Below are 15,530 nucleotides of genomic sequence, written 5' to 3'. Positions count from 1 at the left end.
TATAATAATAAATATATAACAAATATAATAAATCAATAAAGCGATGTCAAACTGCGTTAATTCTGCAGTGTAGATACAGCCACTTTTCTCTCTCAGACCAACCGCCCCAGACAAAAGGAGTTGCTCGGTAGCCCCGCCCACTCCTCAGTCAGTCGCTCCCCGATTGGAGAAAACCCCGATCAGTCTGCCGCCAAGCTCCGCCCCCTTAGGCCCCGCCCCCGAGCAAATCCAAAGACACGTCAGCGGCGGAGACAAAAAGGACCCGGATGTTGTATCATTCATTCCCTCAATGGCTGTCTTCCTTTCTTTCCCTCAGGAATTCTAAAAAGAATAAACTTACTTTTCTAGTGACATTATAATAACCTGCAGCTGTTCCTTCTAGGAAGAGGGATTAAAGATAAAATAAAACAAGAGCGGCTACGTGGCACCGGAAGTACTTGTGTGTGTGTGATTGGCGGGAGGAAGTCCCGCCTTCCGAGCTTGGGCTGCGTGGACAGTTGTAGGCGAGTACGGAAGCCGGGACGGGTCTGTCCTTTTCGTTCTTTGAGTTCGAGGGAAAGAAGGAAGCGGCGATGGCTCCCAAAGGCGGCAGCGGCGGAGGAGGGGGGTCCCGGCAGCAGTCCGAGGAGGAGCTGCTCCTGCAGGACTTCAGCCGCAACCTCTCAGCCAAGTCCTCGGCGCTCTTCTTCGGCAACGCCTTCATCGTCTCCGCCATCCCCATCTGTGAGTCCCTTTTAGTGCTCCCCAGTCCTCCGGGCCTTCTTTTGGACTCCAACTCCCATCAGCCCCTGACAACTTGGTCAGTGGCCAGGAATTCTGGGAGTTGTAGTCCAAAAGCCACAATTCCTGACCAGCTGGACTGAAGTCTAAAACTCCTGGAGGACCAAAGGTTTGGCGCCCACTGCTTTGAAGGGCCTCGTCATAGAGTTGGAAGAGAGACCCCACAGGGCCATCCAGTCCAGTCCCATTCTGCCATGCAGGGACTCACAATCAAAGCAGTCCTTCATAGATGGCCATCCAGCATCCTCTGTTTAAAAGCCTCCAAAGAAGGAGGCGTTGAGGAGGGAGCAAGCTTGTTTTCTGCTCCTCCAGAGAACAAGACACAGGAATGGATGCAAGCCACAGGAAAAGACACTCAACCTAAACCTTAGGAGGAACCAGACAGTAAGAGCTGTTCCACTGACTCTGCTCTGATGGAGTCTCCTTCCTTGGGGGCCTTTAAACAGAGGCTGGAGGGCCATCTGCCAGGGCTGCTCAGTTCTTTAAACAGGGCTGTCATACCTTCTCCACCCTTCAGCTGTTTCTGTTTAATAATGTCTGAATATCCTCAAGCATGCTTTTGCTTTACATTTAGGCAAGCAATATGCCCACGTAAACTAGTTTTAGGTGCACACCCTGAATAGATAGAGCTTTTTAGACTCTTGGGCAGTGATTATCCCTAGCTCTGCTGAGATGGCAGGGTGATGCATGGGGAGCTTAAGCATGCCTCATGTGCTGTAGGGTTTGGTCCTTCCTTTGAATAAGATGAGGCTAACGCGGGTTGCATCTGCACTGCAGAAATATTGCAGTTTGACACTGCTTTGACTGCCATGGTTGAGTGCCATGGGATTTGTAGTTTTGTGAGGTATTAGCCTGCTCTGTGAGAGAGTTCTGGTGCCTCAACAAACTACAGATCTCAGGATTACATAGGATGGAGCCATGGCTGTTAAGACAATTTCAAACTGCTTTATTTCTGCAGTGCGGATGCAGCCAGGCATTGGAAGCATTTGTCTTATAGAAGCTGTGTTTGAGTTTCAAACAGAACAGTTTAGTGTGGATTTTTCACAATGAGTGGAGAATCTGTGACCTTGGTTCTCTGGAACTGAGATTTAGATTATCTGTTGTAGGTGATACATTACTTTAGGCTGATGGAGTAGCAACAGTGAGCTATATACTTTCTATACCTTTCCTTTTCCTTCCTCAGAAAATATGTTGTTATGAATAAGTGTATACTCTGGAAAGTTTTGTAGGTAAGGCTCTTCTCCAGCTCAGTATTGATTGAGAATGGAGGAAAAGGGGAACATTTGTTATATGCAAAAGGCATATAGAAAATCACAAGGTTGCTGAAGACAACTAATTCCATGTTTGCCTAAAACCAGCAGTAGGATTCAGTCATACAAGAAAAGTGGATTAGAAGTGTAGCCCATGCAAAGAACAGGGAAATAAGTTGGTACAGTATTAGTTTAATAAACGAACCTCTAGGTGGCATTATTACACTTTCCTAGAGTTCAGCGTATAAGTGGCCTTGACTGTTGAATGAATATTGCAAGCCTTTCTTTCTTTCAAGCATTATTTGTTCATTCTGCACAGTTTTTCAAAGCCAGTGTGTGAAAACTGTAATGTGTGAACTCTGTCATCCTGGGAACATGATTAAAGTGGGGCTATCTTCAGGTATTGTGCTGGTTTCTCATGGCTGAATTTGGATAAGCCAAGCTCACATATTGTATTCCATAAAGAAGAAAACTTTGACTATAGAAACCAGGATACAAAAGAATAGATTTGTAGACTACTTTGCCTTGAATGTGGCATTATGTCAGTTGTTGAGACTTGATCATTGGTCAGTCTTAGAAAGCAATTGTTCAGCTGAGCAGTCCCCTTTCTTTACTCTTCCTTATTGATGTTAAATGAAGGCAAATGGAGTTGGAATGCTGTATCCTTCCAGATGTTTGACCTCAACTCCCAGCATTCTTTACCATTGACCATCCTGCTGGGATTTAAACAATTCCCACTATTTTACTAAGTCATAATAGTATAAAATGTATCGTGTTTACCAAGAAAGAAGCCAAAATATAACAGTGCCTATGTTAACGTTGTATGTTGTATCTTTCCCATTTCAAATGAATGAAGACATCTTGAGATGAACACATATTGATAATATTTTTGCCACTCAGTATTCGCGTATTGAAGATGTAATGTTTGGCTAGCTGTGCCATTTACAGAAGAAGTTTTGAAAACATTAACCATCTTCAAAATCTTTTTTCCTTAGGGCTCTACTGGCGGATATGGCACATGGATCTTGTTCAATCTGCAGTCCTCTACAGTGTCATGACACTTGTCAGTACATATCTGGTTGCTTTTGCCTACAAGAATGTAAAATTTGTTCTTAAACACAAGTAAGCATTTGGAAAGTTTTGTTTCCTTACTAACTAATGACCACGAAAAGTATACTGCTCATCTAAAAGATACTGAGCTAATGCAACCCGTTGAATCCCTCAGCCTATTTCATGGTGGCTATTAAAAGTCATTTCAGGTCAGCTTGTTGTACCATGCTGAAGTACAATGGTTCCAGAAATAAGCCAACAAGGGTGATGTCTTATGACTACAGTCGGCCCTCCTCATCCACAGATTTTTTTATCCATGGATTTAAGCATCCACAACTTGAAAATATTTTTAAAAAGTATACATTCCAAATAGCAAACCACGATTTTCCGTTTTGTATAAAAGATACCATTTTGCTATGCCATTATATTTAATGGGACTTAAGCATCCATAGATTTTGTTATTCACGGGAGATCCTGGAACCAAATCCCAGCGAATAACAGGGACCCACTGTACTTTTAATCTGTATTTGAAATATTTTAAGTAGCTGTTCTTTCTTTTGGAAGATACTTGTGTGTGTGCCTTAAATGCTTTTTTAAAAAACCCCAAAGATTTTATTAATTAAGGTTGAAACAAAAATAAATAAAACCCACAGAACAATAACCAGAATGGAGCAGCTGATTTGAGAAGGACATAGTACGTGTTGTTGACGCATCCTGCTACATGTTGGATGCTCCTAGCTATTGAGATGTTATGTCTGCTGCTCAGTGAGGAATTAACTGGAATTGCATGTGATTAATCTTACTAGCTTTGTATTTTGCAGTATTGGTGGTGGGACTTTCACAACACACTGCAGTCCATGCCTACTGGCGTGGTATGATGCTTAGTGGAAAGGTGTTTTATGAAATTCATGGTTAACCTTCAGTTTATTTTCATCTCTTCATTAAAACAAAACCCTCAGACTGCAATATAAATGCTTTCCTTTTCAGGGTAGCCCAGAAAAGGGAAGATGCTGTTTCCAAAGAAGTAACTCGCAAACTTTCTGAAGCAGACAATAGGAAGATGTCACGTAAGGAGAAGGATGAGAGGTAATACTATGTGACTATCAAACATGTAAGGCAGCCTTGTTTGCAAGACATCTGAATTGCTTCCCTTTTATAATTTTTTTGTCTCTGTGGTTTGAGTCTTCCTGCCATTTTATGAGTATTGGGATTGGCAGCCTGCAACTTGCTGGTTTTAGCCATCAGTATTTCAGATGTAACCATAGCATGTTTTTTTAAAGGAGCTTAGATTCCCCCCCCCTTTTTTTTTTGTGGGAAGGTCACTTGCATTATATTTAACTTGGTGCATTAGATATGCTTTTTAAAGTCTACCTCCTCCCATGTTTTTCACTGGAGCTGACATGAATGCTTAGAAGTACCCTCCGACTCTTGAGACTAGTATTCTACAAAATAAACTTTTGTTCTTCATAATATAACTCATAGCAGGACACTAAGGAATCTTGCAGCACCTTTGAGACTAACTGGAAGATAGAAATTGGTAGCATGAGTGTTTGTAGGCTAAAGTCTACAAAACCTCATACTACCAACTTCTGTCTTTCACTGAGTCTCAAAGGTGCCACAAGATCTCTTTGCATACTGATTTTCCAGACTAACACGGCCATGTCTTTTAATCATAGCAGGAGATTTTATCTTGCCTTATTAAAGCTCAGTTGAAAGATGGCTGTGGACCTAACAGCTAGGAACTAAATCCTCTTAAGAGGTTGCATTGGGAAACTTATCTTGGCCGCTAGCCAGCTTTTAAGCACACAGCAGCTGGTATAAATTATGTGATGTGAGACTTGTATCTTTGATATATGTACATGGCAACTACATGGCAAATTTTTCAGAGCAATTCTACATTTTTCTTCTTTACAGCTTATTACTTGCATCTGGGTTATACAAAAAAATCCAATATGTGGCTGAGACCTTGTATCAAACACATGGCCAGTATGTTGCACCATCACATTAGGTTCCCATCTAACCTCTGAAACCCACCCTCAAAACCAGTCAGCTGTCCAGGTTGCCTGCGTTAATTCCAAGTGGGGCACTGCAGGATAATTTGTCCATCCCATTCCTGCCAACAAGTCAGGCTGTGATGAAGAGTTGTGATAGGTCCCACAGGGACCTTCTGCAGCCCCGAGTCACTTGCTGGCAGGAGTAGGCTGGTCATGCCATTCTGCAGACCCGTAAAATAATAATCACCACCAAAAAGTTGGAACAGTCTGTTGCTGAAGGACACAACCTTTCCAGCATGGCCATATTTCCACTAGTGATATGCTGTAGTCCAACTGTTCTTGTGAAAAGAGAATTTTTGTTCTTTGATGCTGTAAGCCTTAATTTAGAGGAGGAAAGCACTGCCTCCAGCACCATCCACTGAATTCCTCTCTTAGATTGGGAATTCTGTAACTGCCACTGGATGCTGTATGTCTCTCCAATTCCAAAAGACATCATTGGGGAATATAGAAATGAAAATGATGCTTTTCATGAATGTCTGTTTTCAATAATTTTACTAAATTTTATTAAATTTAACTTCATTATTATACTATACTTTTGGAAACTAGATTTACCTGGAAACAGTGTTGTTACTTGATTCCCCCCAGCGATTATATATACATATTTATGTATGGCACTGGAATTTGGAGAAAAAAATAACTTCATTTAGGGAAGTTGTGTTCCATTGTGTGTTCCAAATATATATTAATCTGGAAATGTCTTTTGGCTTTACAGAATTTTGTGGAAGAAGAATGAAGTGGCAGACTATGAAGCAACAACATTTTCTATCTTCTACAACAATACCCTCTTCTTAGTTCTGGTCATAGTTGCTTCCTTTTTTGTACTGAAGAATTTCAATCCCACAGTGTATCCTTTCTTCCCCAAAATTTCAGGTAATTCTGGGTGGATGGTCAGATAAGCCACTTATAATATCTGTAGTCTAAAGGAATTGAGCTGCTGGGCCAGTATGGTATAAATACTACAGCAGCTGTACAGAAAATAGTTTCAGATCACCAGTATCACTACAATGAAACAAAAATAAATAAAATTGCATTTTATTTGCTTCACTGTAAGTCTTTAGTCTTACACTTTAGTCCACCATTAATAGGAACATCATGCAGAGACAGGACTGTGCTGCTGTTTTGCTAGAAGCCAGTTACCATGTTGGAGACCAAAACTTTAAGTACAAATGAAATTACTTAAGAGATTCTCTCTCTGCTAAAAGTTCCATGTCCACATATATTCTGCTCTTCACCATCCCATAGATACAGTCATTCTGAAAAATTATTCTTGTTATAACTGCTGAAGTGTGTGTGCAGGCTTTTTGGGGCCAGTTTTTCTGCCTTTGAACAGCCAGCAGTATTCTGTAAAATGAAGAGGTGCTAAGGCAGGTTTGGTCAAACTCCTATAACTGTCCTAAACCTACTGCAAGAGGCCAGCATTTGTCTTCAGATAGCAGCCAGAGCTGAACCCAGCAGCTATTTTTGGATGAACTGTTGCTTAGCCCAAACCCTTGTGTGACTTGTATTGGGGGTAGGGTGTGGATACAGGGTCTCTTACTATAGATGTGGCTTCTCATTGGGCCCCTTAGTCAGTATTTTCATTAGTTTAATATTATTAACATGGGAGGCAGTATATACATTTCCTGGTACAGAGGAGATTAGCTTTTCATTTTCAATGACACATTTACTTAACCAGTTCTGTAGTGGGAGGTTGCAAAAGGAACAGATTACTTCACAATAGGGGGGGTGATGAGTGGATGTCAGGAGTCTGGTCTAATTTTCCATTGTGCATTGCTAACTAGCCTATGATTAGGCTATGCTTGCTTCAGTATGTGGCTAAAATTTGGTTGCTAGTCCTAACTAGGGTAGATGCATTGAATCAGTGGGATGTACATAAGTATTGATTTTCCAATCAGCAGTTGATTCAGTGAGTCTACTTGAAAGTGAGAGTAGCAGTTGGATTTAGGCTAGTATATTTACTACCACCTACAGCTTCTTGATTACACAGTGAGGTGGGTAATACCTCTCAGGTCTGGATTTGATTCTAAGACTGTGGTATGTTTTCGACTTCTTTTTAAAAATATCCTTCAGTTTGTCGGTGTCATACTTAATAACTTTTTACAAGCATACTTCTCTGGTCTCTTTCTTTTATCCTTGACGCAATCCTCTTTCAGAAACTACATCCTTTCCATCAGCGCTTCGTCTGGATTGATTGCTTTGCTATCGACAGGCTCCAAGTAAATGGAATTGTTTCAGAAGATGGGCCCTATTTAGTTGTGCACAGCTGGAAAGAAAGTGGGGAGGGTATTGCCTTGTTTATAGTTTGATAGCATGATGATTACTTTTCTCTACCCCCTCCCCCCAAGAAGATTAGATGGGAAAAAATACTATACTCTTGTCAGAACAGAGCCGAGCACATCAGATCTTCCAGTCTCGACCCAAAATATACTTAAAATATTTTTGACAGTTAAAGCCTCTGTCAGACATTGGATTGCAGGAACATCAATTGAGAGGAATGTCATTTGTGTCTGGCACCCTTGAGGAGAAATGTTTTGTCCTTTGCAATCTGTCAGGAAAACACACCTTATGGGCAGCAAGCAGTGACTGTATTTTATAGTATTTTGTAGCCATGTTTGAATAAAAGCGTCAAAAATAGTCTTTCTGTTTCCTTCTGGATATAATAGACTTTTTTACTTTTGTCCCCTACAGTGCAATCTTGTGGGTTATTCAGCAGTGTCCCCGCCCCCCCCCCCCCCCGCTCAGTTGTGCTTACTCACTAGTAAGTTGCAGCATTATTACTAGATTACTTGGGTGGATGGGTGTGGTTGCTCTCTTGGTCTGCAGGCATTGTACTGGCCATAACAAGAACAGAATGCAGAATTAGTTATGAGCATTCAGCATGGCTGTTATGTTCTTAAGTGTAACTGGGATTGTAACCTTAGTCCTGTGTTGAGTAACTTCATGTTTACTGGTAAGGAATGTCTTGGGGTCCTGTTCTTATTACTGAAAAGTTTTCCAGCCTTTGTACTCTGAAAATGCACTGAAGATGCTAAAAGCAAGAATGTCTTTGTTATATGGTGAGTGCAGATTTAAACTAAAGCAAGATTATTTTAAATATCCTGTGTTAGTCAGATGATTCTGTTTTTAATGGAACTCTTTGTGCCTCTAGGTCTATCTGATAAATGTAATGAAGCAAGATTTGCTGCATATACTTCTTTAACAAACTAATCCTTCTCCCCGCTCCCATTACTATCTTCTTTTTATGATATGAAGAAACAAGGGATAAAGTTATAGTAATGAGATGATAATAAAAGGGAAACATGATTTGCTGAAGATGTGCTATATTTTCCTGCCATGGAGGAAGAGGAGCATATGAATACAGTAGTAGCATTCTTCCCTTGTATTCATTCTCTTAAAATATATGCGTGTGTGAGAGAGAGTGTGAGTGATAGAAGCAGCAGTAATCCTGACAGCTGCATTGAAATTTGATAGAAGTAACAATGTAATAGTGCAACAGCAGAGCTGACTGATTATGCATTTTGGAAAAGTATATCTTGTAGCATAGTATATAGCTTTAAGACATTAGATCCCGTGATACTGTTTCTTTGTGTACATACACATCTGGTTGTTTCTTTGTGATATAAAAGATAATACTGTAAGTTCATTAAGTCATTTTTATATATTTGAGTAGCCATTCCATTTCAGTTTTTAGAAATTTGGGACATTAGACACTTCAGAAGGAACGCTTAAATTTAAAAAATGGTATTTAAAGAAAGCAATTGAATCCTGCCAGTAGTTAATTACTTGAAGTAGAAGTATGTTTTATAGCCACCGATGAAATGGTGGCTACAGAATATGTACTTTTAAAATTTCTTCCTCTGCTCCCAAATACTTCAGTATGGATACCTTTATTTTCTGTAAATGTGCTCTGTTTAATGTGATTGTGTGCTGTGGAGGGGGGGGGGATTAATATAAATTGATTTTCATGGTAATTAATTGAAATGGCAGTGTGCCTTTCTAATCAGAATAATGTGACTCCCTGCTTTGAAATAATGCATCTGACATCATAATTTAAGTGCACAAATTGCCTTTATTATGTCTAAGCAGATAGAAAGCAGAATCTAGTATACAGCTGTTGAATTGGTTTATACAGACCATTGATTTGATTAAACACATTAAAAGCGGAAAAAATAGATCAGTTCCTTAAAATTCCAGTGGCTTCTGTAGTTTAGCTCTGTTCATAGGGATTCTCAAATGAAAACTGCAACTGTAGGGAATAGGTGGAATGGAGGGGTTGGGATTCAGAATCACCAGATGAGTCCTGTATATACAGGTGCTGCTCTCTTGCTTTCTAGAAAGAGAGAAAACATTTCTTGTATAGAGCTCCATGTTTGTGTTACTCTTATTCCACTGGCTGAACAAATCTTTGGTAAAGCATTCACATAGTGTTACTACTGCCATTGAAATGAACAGAGGAAGATGGGAAGGAAACATGGGCTGTCCTAAGGCCTGATGAATGAAATGAGTATCTTCATAAAACAATGATGAAATGGGTTTTCCCCCAGAAGGGGGAACTAGTAACTTTTGAGCACATGGAGCTCAGCTATTTGATTTAGCCAGTAAGGGGGACAGATGCATACAAGCAGGTTTCTATGTCCAGGTCACATTTGTCTATCTGCCAAAAACAGATGTGCTGGTCCACTGTGTGCTTGCTTGTTTGTTTCCCCTCCCAGGTAGTCCATTGCTGGTAATGTACAACATCAAGAAGAGGCTAATTTTTGTGCAGCAGAAAGTTTTCAACATGCAACAGCACTTTACTAGTCTGATCTGAACCTTTTACTGTAATTCTATGCTTAATTACCTGAACAAAGTTCCATTGGACACAGGAAAACTTATTTCAAAATAAAAATGCATATAATTGCATTGGTTTTTTAGCTTTCTGGCTATGGAAACTAAGTGGAATCAAGTGAAAGGGCATTTGTTAAATTTTTGTAGAAAGCAGACATTTCTCAGCCAAAGTTGTGTGCAGTTGTATCGAAAGCACTGGGAAACATGCAGCCCTCCAGAGATTGCTAGATTTCAACTCCTAGCATTCTTTACAATTCACTATGCTGGCTTAGGGGTACTGGGACTTGGAAGTTCAACATCTGGAGGGACACCTAATTCCCACCTTAGTTTTAGAATAGTGGTTTTTAAGCTGGCATAGCAGGCTCCCGCGGTATCCAGTACTATTAAAATGGATTCTCCCCACAGAAAAATAGGGAGAAGGATGCTATGAAGGCTGTTGAGTTAATGGGGAGTTCACAGTGTTCAGAGAAAAGTTCTGAAAAATGGTCTTTGTAAATCACAAGAACAAAAAAGGGAGAAGGACATCATTTCCGCACCTTAAATAACAGTTAATGTCAAAGTTGTATAAAATGCATGTTGTTGTTTGCCTTCCAGTTGTTTCAGATTTATGGTGATCCTAAAGTGAACCTCTTTTATTGGCAAGCTTTGCCGTCTTTTGAAGCAGAGAGACTTGCCTAAGGTCACCCAGTGGGCTTCCATAGTCGAGTGGAGATTCAAACTCTGATCTCCAGAGTCGCCATCCCAATGCTCAATCCACTACACCACACTGGCTCATGAAATGCAGGTTATATGTGGTTATAAACCTGTAATGGTAGACTCCCATGTGAAGAGAGAGAGATTCCCATGTGAGTATACCATATTGGGCTAATCACAAATACAGCAACCTTCCTTAATGGTTTGCCCTCTGTTTTGGACTACAGCTTCCTAACTATTGACCATGATAGTGGTGGCTGATGGGAGCTGAAGTTTCAAATATCTAGAGGGCTGTCTTCACTGTGCTTCTGCTCCGCATATTACAATTTTTAATCAGGACTGACTGTGCAGAACTATAGAAACTCAAGTGCATCATATACACTGCTGTTTCCAAATCCATAGCATAGAGAACCAGCTGTTTTCATTCAGCCTTGACTGGCTTCTGACCCTGCTGCTACAAAAGGAAAAGAATGGGCAATGCTGTAAAGGAGGCAAGATTTACAGAGACAAAATTAACAGACGATGCTTTCTCTCCAAATTTTGTGGTTGTGAATTTAACTCCCAATTCTTACCAGGAGAGGAATGGATTTTCCCAGCTGCAATGTATTCTTGCCTGTATTGCAAGATATGGGGGTCGGGAACACGGCTCATTCTTAAACAACAAAGGTTTACTAATTTTACAAAGAGGCTACTCCTAGGAGAGATGAATGCTGATAGAACTGATATGGATGAATCAAAAGTGCTTGCAACTTTGGATTCAAGTTTGGGGTGTGTGGTTTGTCAGGACAGCTGAGAGGAGCACTTGCACTTCACAACACTCATAGTTACGTCCACTTGTAATCTGCAAATGGAAGATTGAAGCTTTTGGCATGCTACTGTAGATGCATGCAAGAAGCCAACGGGAGACTTTATCACCCACCACTGTTATGGACATGTTGGGCTCAATAGTGGGAAATTCCTGGGAAGTGGGAAAGGGTGGCTGAAAACTACAGCAGTCACATGCTGAGAGTTGGGGCAGAACAGAGCCCCCTGCTGAAGCCATCACAAAAGTTTACTACCGAAGAGGAGTAGAAAGAATGGGTAAAGATCTGTTGGGGATTTCATTCATTTATGATGAACTGTTCACAATTTGGCTTTCTGAAAACCCACACAATTGCAGTATACAATTGATACTGGCACAAAGATGAGAAAAGAAGAATGAAACAGTTTCTCATCCTTATGAATATCTGCTCTTCAGAAAATTGTACAACTCTGCACATTATGTACATTTATAATACATTATATTAGTTAAAGTTAAGTAATCCGAGGTGCACTAGCTCTGCCTATAAACTGCCAAAGGAAAAGCATGTTGTAATAAAAGAACATTTAAAGATGATAGGAATAATTTTTATCTGAATTTGGCCTACCAAGCAAAGTTTTGGTAACTGTTTCAGTCTGATATTATTTTGTTGCAGAGAGGAGCTGTTTATTTGTTGGTGATTAGCATTTAAAAAAATAATGAGACTGCAGACTTTTGTCTTTTTTTTTTTTAAAAGCACAATAGATACTGGATGCAGTCCAGCCAAGGTTTCTGTTATTTTAATGGGAGTACAATGCATGTTGTTTAATTTATTCTGCTGGAAAACCTCCCCAAAGAGATCACATTTGATCAAGAAAAGACAGCTCTTGTTTCCCCTAATATCTCCATTGAAATCAACAGGATTTCCTTCTGAGCAAACACACATATAATTGCTTTGTAAATTTTGCTTGGCAGTTCAATTGTATGTATATATTTTTAGAAGTAATTCCTGCTATATCCAACAAGGCTTTCTTCCAGATCTACTATGTTTGTATAGGATGCCAGCCTAAGCAGGTTTATCTTTGGCTACACCTTTCTTTCGATTTTTATGAATGTGCAACTGACCAGTATAGTTTGTCTGTAAAATCCTGAAATAATTTACAGACATAGGCTCCAATCTCTGTAATTCCTTCACTAACTCTATCTATCTATCTATCTATCTATCTATCTATCTATCTATCTATCTATCTAATCTAATCTAATCTAATCTAATCTAATCTAATCTAATCTAATCTATTGGGGAGGGGGTGCCTTTAAATGGAAAGCCCTTTTGCTGCCAGAGCACAAACTAGGGTAGCTAACTAGAACTCAGTTCAGCATCAAAATGCAAATGGGAAAAGCAAAATCTGAACGTACACATCCTTGACATACAGCTTTGGAAATTCTTTACACTTGAAATTATGTTTCTTTACCCTAAGCTTTTTAACTGTTTCTGACTTTTTGTTCACTGAAAAAATATATCTGTACATCCCTCTCTTAATTTCCAAATATCTAAAGCTTAGAAATCTTTTATTGTTTTTTTACATGTATATTTTCACTGCATAAAGAAGTACTGAGAAAAAGGAACCTTAATGGGGGCATAATCCACTGGTAAATTCTACTTAGGTCCAGAGGACTTTAAAGGCCAATAAATAGTCAAAGAACTGTTTCCGCCAGCGGAATGGGGGGGGGGTCCACACTCCTTCCTACAGCCCCCCTCATGCTTAAAACCTACTCTAGAAAGCTAGAAGATTCTGGTGCCCCTGAGGGTTACAAGGAGGGGGTCGTGGATGGGAGGGTTGCAGAGGACAAGAAGAAAGTCCTGTCATTTGGTACATTGTTGTCCAGAGTCCAATGTTAGTGCCTGCTGTGCACATCTTACTCATTTCAATGATGCTTGAACCTGAGAAGGTCCCGCTCGATTGTGCTCATTGAATGGAGTCAAAAGTGAATTCAAATTCTCCAGTTGTGGGGGAGAGAGCAAAGTTGATCTCAGCTGTCAGGGAGATCAGCTGTGCTTTTGAATCTCAGTGGAGCACACCACCTTGAAGAATCTAGTAAATCAGAGACTGCTGAGTAATTCTAATTGTAACTTGATAGTATTGACTCAGTACTGTACAAGGTACAGAGCACTATTTTAGCCATGCAGTCCAGTTTAACCATGCAATGCTTTAGGATCTGTAGTCTTTCTTGCTGTAAGGTTTGTTGCCCAAAATATTATCAATCTCATTCACAATGTGGGACGTCATCTTCGGAAGAACCTGTGGATGTAAGAAGCGCACATATGTTTTATTCAAGGTTATTATGCGGTCTCAATTAAGAAAAAGAGAACCTCTCCAAAGAAGAGCAAGAAAATTGGATTCTATTATATGTGGTTTACAAAATTAAATTGTATAGACACTTGATCAAATTTGCATCTATCAATCACTGCTTCTGAAGGGAGAGAAGTTTTATACTTGCCTGTATGGCACCAAGATTCTCTATTAGTTGCTCTGGGTTGGAAGAGCCAAGGAGAACAGAACTCACACCTTCATTACGTAGACACCATGCTAAAAATACAGAAAGCATATGGCTGTTCAGGATACTGGCTGGTATCCATGGCAAGCAACATAATCCAGGGTCCAGTTATGATTTACATCTATTTTAAACCATTTCAGTAATTTGCCCTCTTGACAGAATTGTAATGTAATTGCTTTTCACTGCTGTAAAAAGTGTTTTTAACTACCGTATATACTCGACTATAAGTTGACCTCATGTACAAGTTGAGGTCAACTTTTGAGGCCAAAATTGTTGATTTTTACATGACCGGTGGGTAAGTCGAGGGTCAGATTTAAGGAGGAAGCCCACCGGGAAGAGGCTGAGGGGGCAATTATTTGCCTTCGCTGCCTCTTCCCAGCTGGGTTGCCCCCTCCAGAGGCAAACCAACTGGGAAGAGGCTGCAAGGGTGATGGATTGCCTTCCCTGTCTCTTCCCCACTGGGTTGTCCCTTCTGGAGGCACCTTGGCTGGGAAGAGGCTCAGGGGATGAAGGCCCGCCTTTCCTCCGATTGCATTGACCCATGTATAAATTGACCCAGGGTTCTGTGGTGTCAATTTTTTGACCTAATTTTTTCGACTTATACATGAGTATATACGGTAAGCTTTTATTTTAAATTTTGTAAGCTGCTTTGCACCCCGTGATGGGAGAAAGGTAGGATAGAAATAAAACAAAACACACACACACAAAAACACTTTGCTGGTTTTACTGAAGTAGCAAGTGGTGCCATCTAATAATATATATTAAATTGCATAAGATCCAAAGAGAGCAAGTTTTTTTTTTAATCCTCAAACCTTTCTCCTCATCAATAGAAGAAATAAGTAAGTAATAAAGAGATGGGGGAGCAAATTCAGTAACTAGCAATTTGATGCAGATTCAGGACAATTGAAATGTCATGTTCTAATATTGGCTGGAATTCACTATGGCAGTTACAAATGCATAACCTGGAGTTATGCACTCCACAGGCTAATGGTTATTCCAGCTCAGACATCAGAAGGGCTGCCAGACCCAGAAAAACCCAGAGGAGTGAACACAAACAACCACCCAAAGGTAAGGTATTTTTACCATACATCAAAGGAGTCACAGACAGAATAGGGAAACTGGTGAGGAAAAACAACCTCCAAATGGTTTACAAACTGACCAAGAAAATCCTGCAAATGCTGCACTCACTGAAAGACAGGAGAGACCGTCTCATGGCTGCAGGAATTTACTGCATACCATGCAGCTGTGGACAAGTCTACATAGGGACCACCAAATGTAGTGCTCAAACACAAATCAAGGGGACACTGCAGACTGGGTCAGCCAGAAAAATCAGCAGTAGCAGGACACATTATAAACCATCCTGGACATAAAATACTGTTTGAAAACGCTGAAATTCTGGGCCATGCCAACAACTATCTGGTCAGAATGCACAGGGAAGCCATTGAAATACACAAGCACCTAGACAACTTCAACAGGAATGAAGAAATCCTTAAAGTTAGCAAAATTTGGCAACCATTCCTGAAAAACACTAAAATCTAGAGC

General features: G+C 40.2%; 2 protein-coding genes across 2 annotated transcripts in view; one reads left to right on the top strand and one right to left on the bottom strand.

Moving 5' to 3' along the window:
• Positions 1-473: 473 nt before the first annotated feature.
• On the top strand, positions 474-7,768 carry SSR3 (signal sequence receptor subunit 3). The gene is made up of 5 exons (XM_042458173.1): positions 474-723; positions 3,026-3,152; positions 4,068-4,166; positions 5,847-5,978; positions 7,288-7,768. Exons 1-5 carry the CDS (start codon positions 573-575, stop codon positions 7,352-7,354), a joined length of 576 nt encoding a protein of 191 aa, XP_042314107.1. The 5' UTR covers positions 474-572; the 3' UTR covers positions 7,355-7,768.
• A 3,364-nt stretch (positions 7,769-11,132) lies between these two features.
• KCNAB1 (potassium voltage-gated channel subfamily A regulatory beta subunit 1) overlaps positions 11,133-15,530 on the bottom strand; it is a 204,460-nt gene continuing 200,062 nt past the window's right edge. The window contains exons 13-14 of the mRNA XM_042458171.1: positions 13,932-14,020; positions 11,133-13,732 (exon numbers count right to left, since the gene is read on the bottom strand). Coding sequence (XP_042314105.1) covers positions 13,643-13,732; positions 13,932-14,020 — 179 coding nt within the window. The 3' untranslated portion in view covers positions 11,133-13,642. The remainder of the gene's footprint in view (positions 13,733-13,931; positions 14,021-15,530) is intronic.

This window comes from Sceloporus undulatus, chromosome 3, assembly GCF_019175285.1.
Source record: "Sceloporus undulatus isolate JIND9_A2432 ecotype Alabama chromosome 3, SceUnd_v1.1, whole genome shotgun sequence".
NCBI classification, from domain to species: Eukaryota; Metazoa; Chordata; class Lepidosauria; order Squamata; family Phrynosomatidae; genus Sceloporus; species Sceloporus undulatus.
The sequence above is the reverse complement of the archived record's forward strand: the minus strand, read 5'-3'. Positions and strand labels throughout refer to the sequence as shown.